The 22182-nt window shown below is 44.5% G+C and overlaps 1 protein-coding gene across 9 annotated transcripts in view; it reads right to left on the bottom strand.

Annotated features, from left to right (window-relative positions):
- Positions 1 to 3248: 3248 nt before the first annotated feature.
- Positions 3249 to 22182, bottom strand: part of mrtfab (myocardin related transcription factor Ab) — a 33704-nt gene continuing 14770 nt past the window's right edge. For 3 of the 9 annotated variants that reach the window (XM_070851189.1, XM_070851192.1, XM_070851185.1), the window contains exons 2-18: positions 17189 to 17254; positions 13148 to 13203; positions 12374 to 12449; positions 11863 to 12021; positions 10939 to 11093; positions 10678 to 10821; positions 10394 to 10465; positions 9468 to 9652; positions 8787 to 8958; positions 8077 to 8463; positions 6992 to 7978; positions 6647 to 6853; positions 6469 to 6561; positions 5842 to 5982; positions 5612 to 5704; positions 4914 to 4977; positions 3249 to 4816 (exon numbers count right to left, since the gene is read on the bottom strand). In XM_070851189.1, coding sequence (XP_070707290.1) covers positions 4230 to 4816; positions 4914 to 4977; positions 5612 to 5704; positions 5842 to 5982; positions 6469 to 6561; positions 6647 to 6853; positions 6992 to 7978; positions 8077 to 8463; positions 8787 to 8958; positions 9468 to 9652; positions 10394 to 10465; positions 10678 to 10821; positions 10939 to 11093; positions 11863 to 12021; positions 12374 to 12449; positions 13148 to 13203; positions 17189 to 17254 — 3644 coding nt within the window. In that variant the 3' untranslated portion in view covers positions 3249 to 4229. The remainder of the gene's footprint in view (positions 4817 to 4913; positions 4978 to 5611; positions 5705 to 5841; positions 5983 to 6468; positions 6562 to 6646; positions 6854 to 6991; positions 7979 to 8076; positions 8464 to 8786; positions 8959 to 9467; positions 9653 to 10393; positions 10466 to 10677; positions 10822 to 10938; positions 11094 to 11862; positions 12022 to 12373; positions 12450 to 13147; positions 13204 to 17188; positions 17255 to 22182) is intronic. The other 6 variants (XM_070851193.1, XM_070851186.1, XM_070851194.1 and 3 more) reach the window with 5 other exon arrangements.

The raw sequence follows: 22182 nt of genomic DNA, 5'->3' as shown, positions 1-22182 counted from the left end.
CTGGCTGGTCTTGAGACATCATAGCGTGATGCTCGCGCCCTGATAATAAGAGTATAGATAAACACAAATATAAAGATGTTTAGTCAGAGGTTTCAGGGAAAAAGGTGCCATGGTACCATAATGCTCCAAAAGTATATAACTTGTTTTGTTGTGTAGTCTGAGAGAACAACCCTGGTGATGTCATAGTGATGTCATCGGGGTTATGTCAGCTCGGGCTTGGACACAACAAAATTAATACAGCGCTCCTTTGCCAATCCCTGGGGGCTTGGAGTGTGAGAGATGGGGTCATTTACCATCCAAGGAGGGTTTAACGTTGAGATGCTGTCGAGTTGCATTCTGGGACATGTAGGAGCTGGCACTGTTTGATTCGGACCCATATAGGGACATCAGTTTTATGGAAGTGCAATACTAAATCACTGTTAATGCTCGTTGAAGTGAAAGTTGACGTCAAGGTTACCTGAAGCCATTGATTCAGAAGATTATAGGACTCATTTCATCGTGTATTCGTGACTTGGGCGGACGTCACTGCACCTTGTTGTTTCAGCACATTGAATCTGCATAAAAACACTTTTTACATTTCTGTTTGTGCACAGATTAAACAAACTAGATATAAAATGTTTATCAGTGAGCTTTAAAGCTGCTGGTAGGTAAGTTTCCTGTTTCCTGTCTTTATGCTAAGCTAAGCTAATCACTTCCTGGTTCTGCCTTCATACCGAACGCACACACACACCACGCAAACAAGCACATTTGCCAAAACGTCCCACTGTTTCTTTACGGCAAGTCGCCTTGAAGAAAACACACAAAAATCACAATCTATGACCAAAATCTACGACAACCACGACTGGGTTTCACAGCAAACGTGGCCGTCATTTTGAGGGAAAATGCTGTTTTCTTTCATTCTCACAAGGTTTGCATTTTTTGGCAATAAAAGCTTCCCCGAGCACGTGTGATTAAAAATCATGCCTGACGGCTGGCTGCAGGGTGGGGGGCTCCTGTCAGTGGGATGTGGAATACAGAGGAGATCTTTAGCCCTCGTGGCGCAGCGGCCCTTTGGAGCTCACTGTAGTTAATTAGTGGCATGGCCTCGGGACTTTTATCTGCTCTGTGTATGGGGGGGGGGGGAGAGAGAGAGAGAGAGAGATGGCACTGATGCAGTATGGGGAGCTGCTGTGACCTGTGTGTGTGTGTGTGAAGTGAATCTGTAATAGCGTACTGGGCTGATTGCATGTTTGCGTGCTGTGCATTGAATATCTGTGTGTTGGACTCTGTAAATGTGTGTGTGTGTGTGTGTGTGTGTGTGAGAGAGAGAGCTATTGAGGGTTCATCAGGGTCTTTGAGGGATGATGGGGGGGGTGCTGAGTGAAACTTAAAAGGCTGGAAAAAGGGAGTGAGTGAGTCAAACAAGGCATCAGAGCTCGATTGAGTCAGTATCAGCGCTGCAAAGAAGAAGGAAGAGGAGGAGATGATGAAGAGGTCACTCACTGCTCTGAACAGGAGCTCACTAATCATCAACACATCTCCCCTTAATTCTGGTCTGTGGGTAGAAATTAGTGTCTTTTCATTGAGGGATTTCTATTGTGCAACAGCTGCAGGAAGGAAGAACAGATAACCTGGTTTAAGTTTGGCCACGCAAGAAAAAAAATCGAGCTGTCTGCAGTGTCAGAGTCACACTGAACAGTTAGAAGAGAGTCTTTAGGGTGAGTGGATTATTTGTTTCACAGGCTCCGCTTTGCTTTTTTTTTTTAACGTGAACTGATGCGGTGTGAACGCAGCTTGTCGTGTGCAGCAGAAAGTGTCAGTGCGTCTGTTTCATTCTCTGAGTCAGAGGATAAGTGTGAAAGTCTGACCAGGAACCAGCAGACAATGTCCAGCAGCCGTGTTAGGCTGCAACAACGAGGAGACCAAATAATGCAGCACAACAGCAGAGAGGGAGGAAACCATCCGTTACTGGGTGTGTGTCAGCCACAAGATATTATCTCCTCCTTCTTCTGCTTCTCCCTCCTCTTCAGAGAGACACAGAGGAAAGTATTAATGAGTCAACTGACTTGACTTTGAAGTTAAATAAGTTACCAGGACTTGCACTATTTCATTAAAACCCTAAATCAGCCAGGCAGTAGTAGGATGAACCATTTAATGTACCCAAGTACTGCACTTAGGTACAAATCTGAGGTACTTGTACTTCATCATCTGTCTTCGCAAGCACCTTTATACAACCCCACTACGTCTATTTGACAGCTAAAGCTACTAGTTATTTTACATACAACATCTATGAAGGCCTTACTGTATAAAATATGTTATAGATTAAACTATCCAACTATAAGTCATCTGAGAGAAAATGGATTAAGACGCTATTCTGGCAGGTCATACCTTTCACGTAGAAAAACTACATAACCATATACAGATACCCATACAAGGTGTCACTTTAGGATTTATGTCATTATGACTGGACTCTCTCATTATTTCCTGTAAGTTTTTTTTAATACCACAGGGGCCATTTTCCTTCATTGACTACTTCTCTTTTGCTACTTGAAGTGCATTTGAGGGAATTTTACTTGTAATGTATTATGTATTTTTACAGAGTGGTATAAGTAATTTAAGGGCCTGTGTTCTTGGAGCACCTATGTGTTTTGGCTTTGACGGAGCATAAATCTGTCATGAATCTAAACAAAGCTAAGGGAATCAAACCTGACTCTGGAGCGACTGGGACACTTAAAAGTTTAAGTTGGAAAGCAATGTTTTGGATAAAATAATGTCCCACCACGTTAGTAGAGAACATGGAGACTATCAGCAAGTTATTTGATTCAGGATCGTGTGCTCAGAGAAAAAATACAATTGACTTGCATTCGAAATTGCAGCTCCAGCCTTTGTTTCTCAACATAATTGTTCAAACACTAACAAATGTGTGAGGTCAGTTATCTATCCTGTGTTTGGTACTGCAAAAAAAAAAAAAATTAAATTAAATAAAAAAATGTAAGCAATTAAAGCACCCCCACTTGTTGGGATCCCTGCTGGCTCAGACGGCTGATTTCTTTACAATGGCGCCCTCTTGTGGCTTCTCTTTACCACCAGGGTTCCATAAACCATAAAGTAACTGAGGAGCATCCACGTTCATTCATTATTCACTAATGAGTAATTAATCAGCGTGAATAAAGCTAAAGACGGTGAACAAATTGTATTTAGTCTCATATGGAACACTGTGTTGTAAATGTTCATCTGTTGTGATCATGGAAAAGACAGACAGACGCATCTTTTGTGGTTTTATGGTATGTTTATTTTTTTAACTTTTTTTTCTTTAAAAAATGACAAGGTCCAAGTATTTTGGAAGCCCCGACCTGACCCCGTGTTCCCCAGCCGGCCAGCTCGACTCTAAAGCAACCAGCAAAGAAAAATAGTCATATGGACAATTGATAATATACACCCCATATACAGCAATACATAGTGGTCTACCATAATGTTACCAATAATACGCAACCTCCAATGAGGCTTCAATTCAAACTGTTGCCACTGATATGGTTCATTTCAATAGCAACTGTCAACCAATGACGGTTGTGTTTCTTTTGACTAGTGAGGGTAGGGTTCGCGTTGCCACGGTGAGGCGACGAGGTCACTAACAGCTGCCTTTCTCTTCACACCATAAACGGCTCAGCTGATTAACGCTAACGCGCGGCAGCTTTCACACAGCCTGTTGACCTGAACACCCCCTTTAAACCAATCAGATTCAGCATAAGTGCAAAGTTTAGGAGGCACTGACACACACACACACACACACACGCACGCACACTCTGCTATCTTGAGGAGCCCGAGTAAACGCCACTGACAGTCCCTCCTCTGCTCTAATCTGTCAAACCGTTTCCAAGGGCTGAAATGTAGTATTACAGTGACCTACAGTTTCCTGCTGGTTCACTTGAACCTGATGATGATGCAGGTCAGGACACAGAAAATTATCAGTCTGCTGTGTGGACAGAATTACATTACAGAGTCCACTTCACTTGTACCAAAGTCAAGTCCTTTCTATGAGTTTAATGTCTATGCTTCTGTCTTATTTCACCTCATCCTGCACTCAGTAACAGCCAGTGAAAGGCAGGGCAAACTGTGTGTGAGTGTTTGCATGTGCCAGTGACCCCCCGCAGTGGTAGAGACAGCATAGAAGGTTTCTGTATGTGCATGAAGTAAAGACGGAGCCTGTACACAGTGTGAGCGAGCGAGCGCGTGTCCGTCTGTGTGTCCGGCTACAGACACGACTCCCAGTGCAGCTGCAGGTCTGTGCTGTCCAGGAAATCGGCCGAGAAGACGCTCGGCGGAGTGTGCGGCGCCAGCGGGGCCAGGCTCGTCCCTACGTCCCCAGCTCCCCCTCCTCCTCCACCTCCCGCTCTCCCCCCGCTGCTGCCCCCGCTCCCTCCGCTTGCGCTCCCCACCATGGAGATATCCAGCCAGTCCATGCTGTCCAGGGCGGGGTCGCCAAAGTCCAGCCCCGTGGAGTGCGGGGAGAAGCCCAGGTCGGACGTGTCCATGGGGGAGGGAGGGTGGTCCAGGATGCTGGGCGTGCTCAGCATTTGGCTGTGAAGGTCGTCGATCAGCGTCAGGCCGCCGTCGGGCTCCACGCCCAGCAGCGGCGTGCCTGTGGTGCTCTCCAGGAAGTCTTCCAGGCGCCCGCTGCCTGTGCACGGCTCTCCCACAGGGGGCTGAGGGGAGATGAGGGACTCCGTAGGGGTGGGAGGGGAGAGGTGGAGGGGCGATGGGGGAGAAGATGGGGAGGGCGGGTCAGAGTGGAGAGGGGCGAGGGGAGGGTCCGGGTTGGCCTTTAAACCTGGGATTTCTGAAGGAGGACGGAGAGAGAGGAAATGTCATCAACATAGGAGACGACAGGCTCACCGTGTCTGTGTGTCAGTGCTGATTGGAACAGAGTTCATTACCTCCACTCTTGAGCAGGATGTCAAAGAGGTCGTCCATCTGCTGACTGTTCACACCATTCTCCTGCTGACAGAAAACATGTTACCAGTCAGCCACCAACTACACATGTACATATTTTGAGCTCAGTGGACCAGAAGGTACGTCCAATGAAAGTGCTTGTTTTTGCCATTGACAAGCTCTGATTGGTATCATAAAGTGTCTGACATTATTATTGAAATGATCCCTACAGAGACAAACCTGTCAAATCCTTTTTGTTTAACCAGAAACAGCCATTATAACACCACCAAACCCCACTGACAAAAACAGTAATTTTACCTTACAGAACACAGGAGTTGCCGCTATATCGGTGCCTCGATTGAATACTTTGTTTGTGTTACACAAATATTTTGTTGGATCCAAACTAACCCCTTTACAACACCAACGTCACAAATTAACAAAAACAAAGCAACTGATCCCAAATACTTTAGAGAAATATTAAGTGAAATAATATGCACTTATTCTCAATTACAGGACTCCCACAGCATCAAGCATCACACAGTAAATCTAACAGAAGTGGAACCTCTCTGCCCCAAATTTTCCGACTGCCTTGAGTTGAGTAAAACGAGCACGCAGCGCAAGTAAAGATGGAAAATGGAGGAACAGACAGAAACAGAACAACACTGCAGGAGAGATGGAAAGAAAGACGTGCTGGAGGACATACTTTGGAGCGCTGAGTAGGAAGGGAGGTGTTGGGTTTGGGAGAGGGAGGGGTGAACAGTGTGTGCCGGTCGTAAGGCGGACACACCTCCTCTCTCTGTCAGGGTGGAGTGGTGAAGGGATGGAATGAAAAGAAAAGAGAAGAAACAAGGAGAGAAAGTTAATGAAGTTCACACCACGCGGAGGAGCGATGATGAAGGGAGCTCACGGGAGCAGAGGGGGAGGTGGGGCTACCTTGAGAGAGGAGATTAAGTTGCTTTGGCTTTCACTGTCGGACATGTCATCAAAGAAAGGCTGCAGATTGGGCGGAGCGGTGACTGACAGGCTGGGTTGTGGCACGCCATTGGTGTCCAGGTGCAGCCCCGCCTTCGGTCCCTGAATGGGGAGAGAGGTGAAAACATTATTGAGACTGAAAAAGCGGACATCGTTATGTTGAATGCTCAGTTGTGATTGGTTAGTTAAGTCTTAATTGTGAATAAGGCTGCTGGTTGACATCTCATCAGTCTCCAGCCTGTTAGATTTGGATGATTTTAAACTGTGTAAGTGGCGACATCTTGTGGCAGGCAGATGTCACTGCTTGGATGATGCGGACAGTCGTGCTGCACTACAGTGTTACATCACAGTTATTCATTTACGGCGCACACGTTCTGAGTAATTTCAGGCTCAGTGTCTTGCTCAAGGACACTACAGAAAGTCAGACACTATAATTTACAGCCAGCCAGCCTTGTTTTGTAAATAAAACATTAATCGTTTCCAAAGCTTTTTTTGAGATGATAAGATTTTCCTCAGTTACGTACATTAAAATAATTAAAAAGTAATTCAAAGTCATGTGCCATAGTGACATATACTGAGGCTTTGTACCTTTTTCATTGGCTGGCTCACAGGCTCGGTCTCAGGCTCCTCCTTTGATTGGCTGTCAGTGCTGGGGAGTTTACTTGGAGTCGACTGCAATCTCTAAAAGACAAGAGTCGCACATAAACATTTCATCACACTTTATTAACCCAGCGCAGTCCATTATAGAATATCAGTGTTAGCGTACCTGCAATGTGATGCGTCCATTGGTTTTGGCCAATGAGGACACTCCGTTCTGTCCGTCTGTGGTGTGACTGGTGAGAGCGATCAGGTAGTGGTTGCCGTTGCTGTCGGTGACCAGTGTGGGTGTGCCATTTGCCTTGAGGAGGTCTAATGAAATGGCCTGAGTGTGGATCTGAGCGCCGTTCGGTTGGTTGATGAAGACCGGGGCCACCTGGAAAAGGAAACCAAACAGCATGTTTCTCCGCTTCAGTGACGTTAAGAATTAAAGAATTAAAACTTTGACACGTTTTCATACACTCAACCTGTACATTTCCTAATGGTTGATTATGTTTAGCTGCTGGAACATTACCTGCTGTGTGGTGACAGCTGCCGTCTGCTGTTTCTGCTGCTGCCTCAGCTGAGCCTTCTGATGCCGTCTCTGCTGGGTTTGGTTCACTGCGGACTTCTGGATCTGCACCTGAACCTGCTTCAGCTGAACCTGGTTCTTCTGCTGACCCTGTTGAACTTGCCCTTGTTTGAGCTGGTTCTGCTGCACCACCTTCTGTTGACTGAGTTTCTGTTGGGCAAGTTTCTGCTGTGCTAACTTCTGCTGGGCCTGGAGCTGTTTCTGTTGGGTTTGCTGTATGATGAGCTGCTGCAGTTGCTGCTGCTGATGGAGCAGGATTTGGGCTTCTTTCTTCTGTTGTTGTAGGTTTGGAGGGTTGGACTTGACCTCTGCCACTTTCTGCAGTTGCACCTGACTCTGCTGCAGCGTCTGTTTCTGCTGTTCAGCTTGTTGGACCTGCAGCCGATGTATCTGCTGCAGCCTGAGCAAAGTCTCCTGAGAGCACTGCATGGGCTGGGCTGATTTCTTCACCTGGGCCTCTTCTGTTACTCCCTCCATTCCCTCCTCAGGCTCAGCCTCCTTCTTCACCTTCACCACGATGCCGTTGGGGAGAGTGGGCGGCTGAATGGCCGAGGCTTTTATCAGAGTCTGAAGTTTAACCTCTGGAAATGTTTTGCTCTTCTCACTTCCTTCCTTCTCCTGCACTGCCATCTTGCCCTGCTCCAGCTGGGACCTGAGGGTCTCCACCAGCCTCTGCTTCTGCCTCAGCATCCTGGTCAACTCCTCAATCTGTTTGTCTTTTTCCTGGAGCATCTGGTCCTTGTCTTTGCCGTCCATTGCTACTCCAGACAGGGGCTCTTGTGGATGACACGAGCCAGGTGAAGACTTGGACAGGCTGCACAAGGTCTGGACCTCTTCTTTGACCTTGGACAGAGACTGTGAGAGTGAGGAAAAGTTTGATGGGTGCTGAGGAGATGGGTGCAGGGTGAGTTGGGTCAGGGGCGAGCTCACCTGAGAGACAACAAAGCCAGAAGAGAATTTTAAGGAATATTTTCAATTATTTGCCATTGTCCTTAACAAAAAGACACTAGTTTAGAAATAGGTCTCACCATCTCTCCAAACATGTCCCCATTACAGCTCGTCTCATCTGGACTCATGCCGGCTAACGACCTCTCAGATGGAGTAGGGGACACCGGAGGGCTAGAGCTGGTGCTGCCAAATCGCATGACCCGCCCTGGAACCACCTGAGCCAGTGAGGACAAGTCTAACTTAAAGCCACCCTCTCCAGATAGGTTTTCAGGGGTGGTAGTCGCGGCTGGAGAGGATGTGATGGCGCTGGCTGCCGAGGTTGTGCTCGGCTGCAGTACGCCATTTTTAAAAACTGCTGTGCTGCCGCCATTTTGCTCCTGGTAGTTGCGGAGCCTCTCAATGAGATCGTTTTTGGTGCCTGAGACGGTCAGACCACGCAGTTTCAGTTCCTGTTTCAACTCAGCGACCTGGAGGATGAGAAACCAGACACTTACTCAGAGCGCAAGAAACCAGAATAACTGATATGTAAAGGACAAAAACTCTGTGTTAACCTGCTCACAAACTTAATGCATCAACACACTCTTGGTGCTTACATTCAAAGCACATTGTGATCATTTACAGGCTGGATCTTTTGCATTAGTCAGCAAGAAAGTTTTAACACTTCCCCCCTGAGCTCCTCAATAAACAGCAATTAAAACAAGTAGGAAACTGTCTTTACTGTATAAAGCACATTAAAATATTCTCAGCAGGTACACTTGTGGCACTGGGTAAAGCTGTGTGTTCAACTTACTTTGAACTCATCCAGGTTGGCTGGCAGAGCGCCCGGTTTGGCTCCTCCCACTGCAGTTTGGCTCTGGCGGGCAGACCCACTCTGACTGGAGGGGGCAGGGGTGGTCGTCGTTTGAACGCTGCGGGAGGGGGAAGGGCCAGAGTTGGTTGTGGGAGCCTGCTCGGTTGGTGGCCTGAGGGGGTGCAGAAAACATTTAAGTATTTCTGTTTCCAAACGTCCTGTTTATTGATCATGCTCTATGCAAACTAAAGATATCGCCTTATTCTCTCTACCTGATGGCTTCTAGTCTGACAAAAAGTTCATCATTGACATTTGAAGTTTTATTCAATAAGCTTTGAACATGAGTCACACATTTCTCTTGTCAAACAACAGAAACTATGGTGAGATTTTGGTCATTTTCAAGTATCACTTCTGCTTCATGCCCCGGGCTTTATAGACTCGCACAGAAAACCACAAATGTGGAAGAACCAAGCCATGGCAGAAAAAGTTGGGAGACGACAGGAATTCATAATGAAAACTGCCTGCAGGCTGTGCCGCACAGATGAACTACAGGTAATAACTACTGGTTTAAATATGAGGAAGAAAAATGAGGGTGGCAAGCTCATTGATTCTTATTGACATAAAACCACTGCAGTCAGTCAGGCTCACTTCCACACCAAACATGTAATGCTTGACACTCACTTGGGGGGGGCAGGCAGGATGGTGTGGTAGTTGTAGTGCTGCTGTTGCTGGTTGAGGATCTGCAGCTGCAGGAAGAGCTGCTGCTGCTGGAGGAGCTTCGCGTAGGACGAGTCCATCTGGGGCGGGCGTTCTTTGTCTGCCTTCTGGTCTGGAGGGATGTACTGGTGGTACTTCAGCTTCTTCACCTACACCCGGGAGAGGAGAGGGTTTAGCGACTGATACGCTCACACCATGAGTGAACAGACGAACGATACACACATACGGCTTAACAACAAAGAGGATATGTCTTCTCTAAAACGCCCTTTTGTGTTAATAATAGATGCTTTGGAATAAAAACAGCAACACAGAGGTTCACTGTGATCAACCAACTGTCCCACTTGTACTCAGCACATTCCCTCTATGTATTATCTGAAATATTCCCCTTATGCCATTAATATGCATGACTCGACACTTTTAGATACCACCAGTGTAGGTGGACAGATCAACAGTAATAACATAACTACAGCCAAAGAGCAAGTATTTCCATTTCTTAAAAAGCAAGTCTGTGTTCTGGTGTGTTGAGGATACAGTGGTTGCAGGAGATTGTATCTCTTCCTCTGGACTTTTCCTTGTGTGATTGTTAAATGTCAAAACGCTGAGTATACATAGAAGCCTTGGCTCTCGAATTCAGAGAAAACTGACACTAAAACCACAGGGAGAGGAACCTGGTGGACTACATGAGTGATGAAGTGCAGGTCCTTGGTTAAATCTGAAAAAATGCAGTCTTGATATTTAAAAGAACTGTCATAAAGCAGCTTGAAAAATATGTGCTGATAACTTCCCTGATTCCTTGACGATCGTGGATGAATATTGTTTGAACCCGATCAGACTTATGAGGCCTGTGTCGGAGGCCGTAAAAATGAAAACGAAACAAGGAGAATGCTGACCTTGGGCTTGCTGTCCTTTGGTTTCTTAGGTCTCTGTGGAGGACGGTCTGAACTCGTCTTACCCTGAGACTGCTGACAGAAACCGTGAGAAATGGGGTCGGGGAGGAGGAATTAAGGAAATGAGGAGATGAGGGAGGGTTAGCCAGTTATAGCTGCTCCACAAATAGAGATTAAGGTCAGATATATTCATAAGTCATCAAATCTGCAGGATGTTCAACTCCAAACGTAGAAATATTTTATGTTCCAGGATTAATGAAACAGGAAAATAGCCAGCGTTTTCTCACCTTGACCTGTCCAGTAGAGGGGCGGGAGTTTGCAGAGATCACCGTCATCCCATTTGTTAGTTTTGGGAGTGGTGAGGAGTCTGAGCCATTCATCTGGGAAGGGGGTGGTGGTGGAAGAGGCGGAGGAGGGGACTGTGTGATGAACTGAGAAGATATAACTCTGGTTAATAGTGTGATGAGGATAATGTTCACTTGTTTTGTGTCATGGCAAACTCATCTCTCCAGTGACCCTCTCCCTTAAATTAAATGGTGCGACGTTACCTGTGGGGGGGACATGTCTCCGTTTTGGGTGAGCACGTCAGAGGGGGACAGCTGAGGGACGGCACTCAGAGGAGAGTCGTGATTGGTTAGCTGGTCTGGGGACAGAGCGTCACTGCTGTCTTCGTCTAAAGACGAGCTCTCTCCTTTTGGAGAGTCTGCGCCAGAGAATAAACGTTTTCAGATTCAATCGAACAGAGTCACAGTGGCATCTCATGGTGGTCTGTTATAAACTTCTGTGGCCAGTACAACAGTGAAAACGGCTCATGAAATTGGGATTTCTCCCAGCCACTGCAGCCATAGGGCAGGACAGTTCAAATCCACAGTGTGTTACACAGCGAAACACAGTCATCAGATTGCTAAACAGCGCTGACTATGTATGGAGAAGTTATACAACACTGTATGTCCCACCATGTTACAAAACAGTGCTGTGTCCACACATGGTTGTTGTGTAACGTCTGTTACAAAGTTGTGTGGCATCACATTCAGAAGGATGATGCAACCTGTAGTTACTGCGTAGTGAGTGTGTTTATACACTCACCCTTAAAGTTCTGTGTGTGTAGATACCTGGATGTTGTAAGTACTCACCTAAAGGTGTGTTCAGACTGAGCGGAAATTAGATTTTGGTGGTGGTGCAATTGCACACAGTCAGTGGTATAATGACCAGGTGACAGAGGTGAACATTTTTTTAACTTGAGCAACACCTTCACTCATACTGATACTCATACAAGCTGATGGCTCTGATAAATTCGGCAAGTGTCTGTTTAAATGTCGTAATCTGAATACATTATATTGTGTTTGAATGAGTGTTTGTATTTGTGTGAATACATATATAGAATACATATTGCGCAGTGTGCAGATGTTCTGAACATGTGCGCACATTTTAGTTTTTGCTGTTTGAATGCTGTGAGGTTTGTGTGCAGTTACCCAGCGGTGAGTGCACAGTGCAGCTGACAGACAGGATGTTCTTGTGAACCAGTTCGATGGGACCTGGTCTGTGGGAGATCTTGTCGTTGAGGTCGTCGGCCAGTCGCGCTCGCTTCAGCTGCAGCTGCTTGGCCTGCAGGGACGGCTCTGCCGACGTCTCTGTGCAGAGAAAGGCAAGACAACATGCATACACGCAAATTCATTCATCGTATGGTTCATTTTGATTTACGGCAAGAAACCAGGTACATGCTTTATAAATACAAGATGCACATCAACATAAAGTACTGTCAAATCATGAGAAGTGACACTTTAGCTCAGCCCAGCTATAAATATCAACAAGGAACTACACAACAACCTTTTGGAACTGGTTCTCTTTTGTTTACTGAACGTTCCTTTTTAATGAAATCTAATGAATTCCACCTACCTTAAACTTTAAATTTAAATTCTTAATATCACAAAGGGGATTCTTCTGAGCCTAAAAGTAGAGTTCCAAGAGTGGGTAAAAACTCACCCTCCAGTATGTGCATCCTGACCAGCTCTGAGCGCTCAGGACGACTCCGGATCTTCCTCTTCAGATAGTCCTCGGTCTGGGGTAAACACATTGTGGAGGGGTAGCAGACGTAAGACAGAGGATCACAAGGAAAATGAACAGAAACAATAGTGTGGAGAAAATTACAAACATAAAATGAATGGGGCAAAAGGGAGGCAACCGATAACAGAAATCTACAAACAATGCAGTAAACTGCGACTCTACTTTACTGTGACATCTCTCATGTTTCACTCTTTTGTCTGTGAAGTTTCTGCAGCTGGTGTTTTTTCCTTTGTTCAGCAAAGATGGTTGTGGCTGCTAATGCTAACTATGCTACAACACCATCCACAAACCAGGTATTGGTTGAATTCTAACATTCATATAACATTAATCAGCAACAGGATGCAATAGACTACATACAGATTATGAATTTAAAGCTTCACTAGGCAACTTTGGATGATGGCAGCTCCAGATGCCAGCGACAGGTAGATGTGAACTTCGGTTATTAAAAGCATGCTAATAATTCTGAGCAGGCCTGTTTGTGCAGCTCCTTGCCTGAAGAGTACTATTATTTGCATGACAATGCCACTTTCTATTTGTGATTTCCCTTTAGCATATCAGTACCTATATTGACAGTACAATTCAATTAGTGCTTCGTGATTTGAGCTGTTTATACATACTGTAAATGTTTCATGAAGATTCAACATATCAAGTCCATTGAGACTGCAGGAAACACTCTGTACTTGAGACACTCACCCTTGCTCGCTCCAGACTCCTCCGCTGTTCGTGAAAGGCTGCCGGGCTCTTCAGTGCTGTGTGGAGAGAGGGATGGAAAGAAAGTGAAATATGAATGCAGCTCACATGGACTCGCAATGGTCCTTTCGGCAAGAGATACTGTGAGAACAGATACAGCTATAGAGGAAGACGGCGTCAAAGCAGAAGTGGCTGCAGGATGCGAAGGTCAGAAGTGCTATTCTGAACCACACACTCTAATGACAGCTCAGGAGGCCGATGGGCCACTGCAGCATGCTGTGTGTGCAGGAATAAAGCACAATTTCTCTGCAGTGGAAGCCTCCTCATGAAGAAAGATGGAACTAAAAATGACTTCTTTGGCCTGTTGCTACGCTGTTAGGATCCCAGTCATGTTATCATGGTGCTCACTGCGGCTTTTACATTGAAACAGCTGCTGGAAGTGTTGAGTTGTAGCCAATGGCGGCAGCTTCACTTAGATAAGTTCGGTTTTCAGAGAACAAATATTCAGACAAACCTCATGGAACCACATGACTGTAACCATGACCATGAGCTTTGCCAAACCTTGACTCAGCAGTTTCAATTTGTAATTGCAACCACACTGCCTTCTGGGAGCTCAGTGGGCAAACGTTATTCCATACAGTTTTTCCACGTATTCTTTCTCTAGTTCCAGTTGGGGATGGAAGCTGGTTTGAATCTACATTTTTTGCAGCTTTTTTTGTGAGCGACTTAGTGTGGCAAAACCTTTTTGCATGCCGAATACTCATGCATATATCTCGATTAAACTTTCTTACTGAGCACAACAGCCCTGCTTCAGGACAGTTTCAACAGAAAATGCTAATGATGTCCATTGTATATAGCAGACTGCTCAAATTAATTCAAAGGCCAGCTGTCTGTGTTACAGTCAGTGGGACATCAATTCTTGACAGCCACTAGTCTGAGGTGGATTGTTAAAAAGGAGCAAGAAGACAGAGGGGAGTGTGGACTGATGGATAGACTGTTACACACAAAGAAAATCTACATTCATCACTGCACTCAGCCATAACTGTCTGTAATGTACCTAGTGTCTGAGTGGGAGTATGTCTACGTGGTATATGTGAGTGTGAGAAGAGTCATTTATTTATGTATTTCTACCAAGCCACTCACAGGCTAGATTCTGTAACTTGCATGTCTCAAAAGCAAAAGTATTACCATTGAGGAGAAACGACCAAATATTATCTGTTCACACAAAAATGTTGATCCAAAACTTCAAATATCACAATGAATTTAATCTTAATTTTCAGTTTGAATAATCTTTCAATTCATTTCATGGAATTCAAAAAAAAACAAAGGACACCAAGAGCACCAGAAATTGTTGCTTTTAACATTAGAATTTTTTATTTCAAATGTGACCGTTAAAGCTAAATAGACAAATGAAGTTGTTCACTCTCTTAGGGGAAGGATATTTGGACAGTGGCAGTTGCAATGATGCAACATAACAATCGTCCGATTGGTCAAGAGCTGGTGAAAGGCTTGTGAGTGTGGACATTCTGGCTGCAGTGGGGCATCAACTGTGTGAGTGCCACAGATGACGGGGCGGGGGAGGGGGGCATTCCTCGTGTCACAACCCCTGACGTTCAAAGAAGACCTACATACCAGTTGTGATATAATCAGCAGTCAAGATCACAACAAGACAGACAGCCGCATAACTGGGGAACTAAATATTTCTTGTTCATGAAATAGAGGTTTGAAGAATTCCTGTGTTATTGGTTGGTTTGATGCTACTGATGAACATTTTCACTCTTCCACAACTAACAAACAGAGATATAATTATAATTATATAGAATTTCTACAGAATATCTCAGATGCTGATGAAACAAGCATGGTTCAATATTTAACTTTCAAGAGGTCAAACTTATCTTTGCTCAGACACACTAGGATGCTCGACTACATGACTGTAAAAACACGACTGACTTCAAGACACAGAAGCAATGCTTTTGCTGCTTTTATGTCCTAGTCTATGCATTCAACCTCATAATCTAGCAAAATGATTCTCTTTTGTATGTACTTGTCCAGACACACACTTCAGCAGCAGCATCACATCAGCAGGTCAAGTGTCTGTCTCAAAAACACCTAGACTGGTGGAAAGGGAGGGTGCAAAGTTTCTCATTCACACCACCCACAGTTGGAAAACCAGTGTGAGGATTTGATACCACAGCACAAACTGCCCCTCCGTCAGTTCCCACCTCTCTCTGTCTGCTCAAGAGCTGGGCAACACGGCTCAAAGCAAATTATCATTATATCATATCATTCAGAATGCTTTACCATTACTGTTATACTGCATATCACAGTTTACAAAATATATATCCAAAATCAACTATTTCCAATTGTATAACAACAAATAATAATCATCTTTGATTTGATTGTTGTAAAACGAAAACAAAATGTGCTCACATTATCATGGCATAGTTCCTCTGAGTGTCTATTAATGCTGGTGTGTCCTTGCTTTTAAGCAGTCTATATGATCTTTACTGTCCTATAATTCAACGGGGGCCTTGACAGCTTAACAGCCTTCGCTCCACCTTGTTGCGTGTCAGTCAAAATAAGCTCTCTGTAAAATCCTGGGTTCAAAGAAAATATCATCTCAGGAGCAAAGACGATTTTTGATGAATCTCTTAGAAACCCATGCCTTCTCTCCTCTGTATGCATCTTGTCTCTCTGTATCTCCACAGAGGAGTTGCTTGAGAGTGAAATGTTTTACCAGTACATGCTGATCCCAATTCAATGGTCTGGCATGAGGCCTGTTGCATAAGGAGGACACAGACAGATTTACGGTAACTACTAAATGTGAGACTCCCTGCTGTCCACTAAAACAAGTACCTGGTCTGAGTGTCCACTCCAGTGCATTCTTTCATGCCTAACCCATACTTAAGTACAAACTGAGCCTGGGTAGTCACTTTAAGTGCATTGTTTTTGTGGACTGATATGGTGCACAATACCACTAACCAACAGCAGTACTAGAATACAGGAGCTGAAAATAGTCCAACGTTTAAGGACAGACATTACGAGTGACAAGGAATCCAGAAATTCTCATTCCCATCTTTTCATTTTGGAAAATTGAAAATAACTATCTCGTTTTCTTGAAACTCACCCAGAATAATCAGTGAATCTTTAGTTTCTCTGTCTGAACAGGCCCTAAGAGGCACCTTGTCAGGTTTCCTACATCTTTTTCTACTCTGCAATTCCCTGGTCGTAAAGATTAACTCCCAAATTTACTGTGTGAAGCTTAACGGTCTGTAGGTGGTGTGACTTTTCTTTTTAGAAAGAGCTTTCTTGAAAAAAGCCTGGTACTTACTACCCATAGCTACGTTGTACACAGAAACAGAGGAGAATTTTTAAACAAATATCTCCTCTTGTGATGTGCGGAACTCTGAAACAGGAAGTGGATACAGAAGAAGAGGAAGCTGCCCTGTTTGATAACACAAAGTGGTGCAACAACGCCACCAAATTTGGCACATGTAAAACACATACATTCGTACTCATAGCAGGCTGACATTTTCAGTCTCTACCTTCATAATATTGTTACCTATTGATTAAACACAGACTGATACCATTTACCAAAATATCCTGTATATCAGATGAGGATAATCACATTATGTAATAGCACAGGGCCCATTTAGCTTGTATCAATCGACCATACACATATAGATCAGCGTTAGTATTATGTAACAACCCCACCAGTCTCTGACATTCTGTCTGACGTGCTGCTGTAGCATCAGGAAAGGGTTATCACTTTGACCTCAGCTCAAAGGCACAGACACACTGCCCTAGTTGTCAGCATAGGTTTCTATAAACCATCAAAACGTCTTCGACACACTGAATGAAAAGTACTTTAGGTGAGACTGAGTCAGTTTGCTTAGTAGTGTGTATTGATCACGTGCATCACAGGCTGCAGATGTAACACTATACCATATGTAATAATGGTTGAAATGGAACTGACAATCCAGTGTGCAATGCAGCGTACGGTACGTTTGAATTGACCATCACAGACTTAAAGCAGGGACTTACGTGGCATGATCCCTTGGCTGACCAGTTCCTCTCGCGTGCGTCTCTGCTGGAGTTTGAGCTGGAGGACTGCATGGAGACAGAGGAGAGGTGGGGGGGAGGAAGAGAGAGTCAGTGACGGCCGGTGAGAATAAGAAACTGCAGCAATCGAGCTCTGAGCTCTCAACAGCTTCCGTATTGTCTCCTATTGTTCATTGATCAGCAGCCCATCGTTTCGATAAATATCCATTGACGGGAACCCAGATACATTTGAGCTGACATGAAGAAGGCCCGATTCATCCTCCCATTTCCCCCTTCTTAGGTGCTTTTTTTGAAGCTAGAGAGGGGGCGGGAACAAGGAGGGCGTGAGCTGCTTACTACACACTTCCTGTTTCTAGGCCTTTTTTTTCTTTTATTTCTGTGTGCCAAGTGTGCGCAGATGTGTATGAAAAAACAGCCATCATTAATCAAAGAATCAGAAAGAGAGTTACAGCGAGCTCAGCAAAAAAGATGAGTGAAACTAGCGGAGATGAGAAAAAAAAAAACATTTCGAATGCAGACTAGACCGGCCTCGGCCTCAATTTGAGAGTAGATGAGAAGAGGTACTGCATATGGGCTGACTGCTCCGTCAATTCAAAACAGGAAGCACTTGTTACATAACACAGAGGCCGGGAGAGAGAGTTTTAAGGAACACAGTGCTGGACAAAAGGAGTTGGATCATGTTTGACCTTTCTGCACACACTATATTTCAGTTGTTGTGCACTGTGTTGCCCAGTCGTTCTCATCTTGGGAGCTTTTAAAGACAATCAAATATTACAACTTGAGCCTCGAGCTAGCTCTCATTCTGGCCTCACCTAATCCTAATCCAATGTTAGATTAGAAACAAGATGAGGGATTTTACAGAATAACAACAAAAATGTGGGGTCATGCAAGTGCACTGTATTTCATCATTAGCTGCAGTGCCAGTTTCACTGCAACACAGTGAGAATTTAGGGAAGTGAGCCAGACCGCTCGGTCAGCCACAGACAACTAACCAGCTATAAACACAACACAGACTGTGATGACAATGTACAGGTCAGCTGCACGTTTGTCTCTGCAAACACTTGCTTCTGGTATGGTGTTTTTTCTAAGCTTGATAAGTAACTGATATTGCACAATACTTCCACTGTTCTTCATGGCAACAGCCTCTTTCCATTTTAAAACTGAAGGTGTGACACACACTTACTGTTCATGTTCATGAATTATTACACAAAATACTAGTTTCACCGACACAGACATTCATCTCAGCTCCACTCAGCTGAGACTCTTGTTTTATATGTACCAGCTGTCCCTGACGAAGGGGTACGTGTGTGTGTGTGTGTGTGTGTGTGTGTGTGTGTGTTTGTGTTTGAAGTGGAACACACCACTGAGGCTTCCCAAGCATTTCTGGCTGTGTCTGCTACACAAGCAGCACCTGTTCCTTTGCACTAACAAAGTGACATCATTTGTGCATGGGGGCTAGCTAACCAGTTAGCCGCCCAGCGTGGCTGCTGCTGTGTTAGCCCTCTGTTATGACAAACATTCCAGGCCTGGACAGAAACACGGCGAGTCCCACGAATTAACGTCGGGGCCTGTGCAACTAAATGTCATTCCTTTGGCTCTAAGAGCTTGCTGGCAATCCCATCTCTGCTCTGTTATATTTACAAGTGTGTATGCTCTTCATCTTGAGGGATCAGACTAGCACTAGAGACTCCCCTCTGCAAGCAATAACATGTCAGTTCACAGTCAGCGACGTAAACACAGAGACCTAAACACAGCCAGGGAGGTCATGTATATGCTGCACCAGTGCAGCAGCTAGGAGATTAATTTTCCCTGAGTGCCAAACACATGGGCAAGCACTTAGCAGACTCACGTGTTGCTTGAACCTGCGCACACACCAACACAAAAACGCCACCAGACACACGCTGACCGTGCCATGGCAGGGAGCAGGATGAGATGCCAAGCCACTTGGCACTTCCAGGGAAGAGGTTTATTCTGGGAAAGAGAATCTTACACTTTCTCTCCATCCCAGCATCACATCTTCACGCTCCCTCCTCGTATCCTTTTACACAGACAGGACACTCAAGTTCACTTATTTATTCTCTCCGGCACTCTCTTTCTCATTCCTGTCTTTATTCCTCATCTCTGGCAGTAAGTGAACTGAAAGTCCTTGCATTGGCTTGTAATCGCCAGTTCATCGACTGCACTAGGCACAAGTAAAGACAATAGTGTATAACAAGACTTGGTGTCTGTCAGAATTAAGACAAGCATCTCAGTGGTTTGATGAAGTGAAGTGTGAAATGCAGCAGTGGTGTTAAAACTGTAGGCTGATGTGAAGAAACCAAAACCAACAGCTAAGTTATCAAAAAATAACATGCAAGCAGGGGAATCAAAACCAAATACTTAACAAATATGGAGGCCAGACATTGTCAGCACTAGACAAACAAACAGTAAGGTAAGCTCTGAGTGTAAATGACAACTTTTGTGTGACAGTGAGTGTGTCTACATGCAGCTCAGAAAGCTAGCTTGAGTGCTTAGAAGTTGTACAAACAAGAAACAAGGCGTCCTCAGTTAAGGATTAAGGATTAAGAGAAACCTGGTCAACACAGTTATACCTCTGCTAGATAAACCCAATATGTCGGCCATGTGCATGTGCAGCTGGAGCTTTAATGGCGGTTTTACATTTGCAGGAAGGGGAAGGGTCGCTAGATGGATGAAGTAAAGATCATAACTCGCAGTAATGTATCACTGGATCCAAAATGATTTACTCAGAGATCAGGCAAAAACTGAAACTAAAATTCATAAACATGCACAGAGTAAAGAAAAAATGAATGTGGTAGAGGGCTGCAGATAAATATCATTACTGACCAGCTGCATGTAAACATGGGTTTTCATAAAACCAGGTTGTTGCGGATCATATACATTTTCACTGCCTGAAAATTATTTCTACCAGTCACCTGGTTTCATCTGTATATGTAAACATAGTCAGTAGTGATGCTGAGGATTTGTAACTTGCTAATAGATTGATGTTTGAAAAGATGGTGATTCAAGTGCCTTCATCTAAATCAGGTTTGGGGGTCATTTTGGTTAATTTAAGACAAGGATGAAAAGGCAGGGCGGTTTTATTGGGATACTAGGCCACAGCCAAAACTGGCCTCTGCAGTCATAAAAAGTTAGAGCGAAGGAACACAGAGGGAGAGACACAGAGAGGCAGTGGATACGGTTTCATTTACTGCTTTTAGATGAAGCAGAGGAAACAATGCTGAACCACAGTCTGCTTGCTTTCTCAAGAAGAGTTTGCCAAATCAACCACGCCTGTGATCTTTTGGTAACACAACGGCTTTTTTTTTTTTTTAAAACCACTATGCCAACCTGTGAAAGTCAGAAGAAAAGAGCAAAAGACTAGGTTCTTACACGGCTTTAGTTTCAGAATGACATCTTTTCACACTTTAATTTCCAGTTGTATAATTTAATTGTCAAGTAATCTTAAAATGTCTAATTAAACAATACCAAATTCACATCATAATTTACTGAAACCCAAAATAACGTCATCGAATTGTTTTAATTTCCTGACCGGAGGCAAAAAAAATATTCATTTCTTTGTTATGTAACAGAAAAGCAAGCTAAGCCATAAACAGCAAGCCTTTGATATTTTCTACCTGACTAATGAGTGAGCAAGTAATCATCTCAGACAAGTTCAGTGTTAAAACACAGCTACAAACTCTGACATACTACACAGAGTATTATGGTAGTTGTTTGAATAGTTAGGACAATAAAATGATATTTTCTGAATTTTCCAAATCCACAGTAGTAAGACATGGAACTTAGGGAAGTCTGTGTCCCTACACTGACACCGAGATCACATACATGACTGTCCACTTCTGCAAAAGTCCTGTGACAGTGCAGAGGAAGTGGAGAAAGAGGGATCCGAGGGTTAAGTTTTAGATTAGAGCGCGTCAGAGAGGAAGAAGGAAGAGGTGAGTGACATAGAGCCAAGATCATGGTGGCCAACTGGGCTAATCCTGCTGCGCTCATGTGTCGTTAGATCTGATTAAACATGTCTGAGTTCAACACTGTCCCCAAAGACCCCCAGGCACAGCTGAGCCTACACACACACACACACACACTGACCATAGCAGCCCATGTGAAGGCAGACTGCTCATGCCTGCAATGGGTGAGGAAGTGGTCACATGAAGATGGAAAAAATACATGATAACACTGCCACATAGACAGCTAACAAACACACCGTCTCACAGATGCTCTGCACAGACCTTTCACTTGGCATTGTCATTGGAAATGTTCTATTTAGAAAGCCTGTTCGTGTTCGCCCACATGAGCTCATCATTTGCACAGACGTGCAGTTTGATTGCATCAGTTGAACAAAGCGACATGAACGTAGCGCCTGACCACAGCAAATGTTTCTCACATCAGTGACAATGGGACGAGGATAGAGGGCGGGAGCAGTACAAGGTTAAGGCCACTCACACCTTGGAATTACTCCCGCTGCTTTCGCACTGCTGCACTGTGCTGGGAAGTCAGATGACAACAGGAAGGGTTGCAGTGAATACTAATTATCTTAAAGTTCAAGGAAGACGTGACAAATTCCCAAAGCTTTCATGACTTCATGCAGTCCCTGTCACTCACACTTTTTCTAGACTGGATGCATGCCTGCTTGCAGAGATTAGCGTTTAGCAAAAAGCAGACCTGGAATGGCGTTTCCACTGACAGCTGTAGTGGCATGTATGTACAGTGACACTGTAGCATGTCAGCTGGTTTTATGTTTTATGCCACTGTTACAGATGCCTTCCACCTTTTTTAAAAATGTCCCCCCCCCCCCTCGCTTTTCCCCCGTCCTCCTCCATCTTTAATCATTCTAACCTCACAGGAATGTTTTGTTTCGTATGTAGTCCGTCGTCTACGGCTCTGACCCTGGCTTGTAATGCTTGTTACGTTGCAAATAAACAAACTGGAGCTTATTTTAATGTTGCCCTGACTGCAAA

The sequence above is a fragment of the Pempheris klunzingeri genome, chromosome 20, assembly GCF_042242105.1.
Source record: "Pempheris klunzingeri isolate RE-2024b chromosome 20, fPemKlu1.hap1, whole genome shotgun sequence".
In the NCBI taxonomy this organism is placed as follows: domain Eukaryota; kingdom Metazoa; phylum Chordata; class Actinopteri; order Acropomatiformes; family Pempheridae; genus Pempheris; species Pempheris klunzingeri.
Note: the sequence above shows the minus strand (reverse complement) of the source record. Positions and strands in the feature narration are given on the sequence as shown.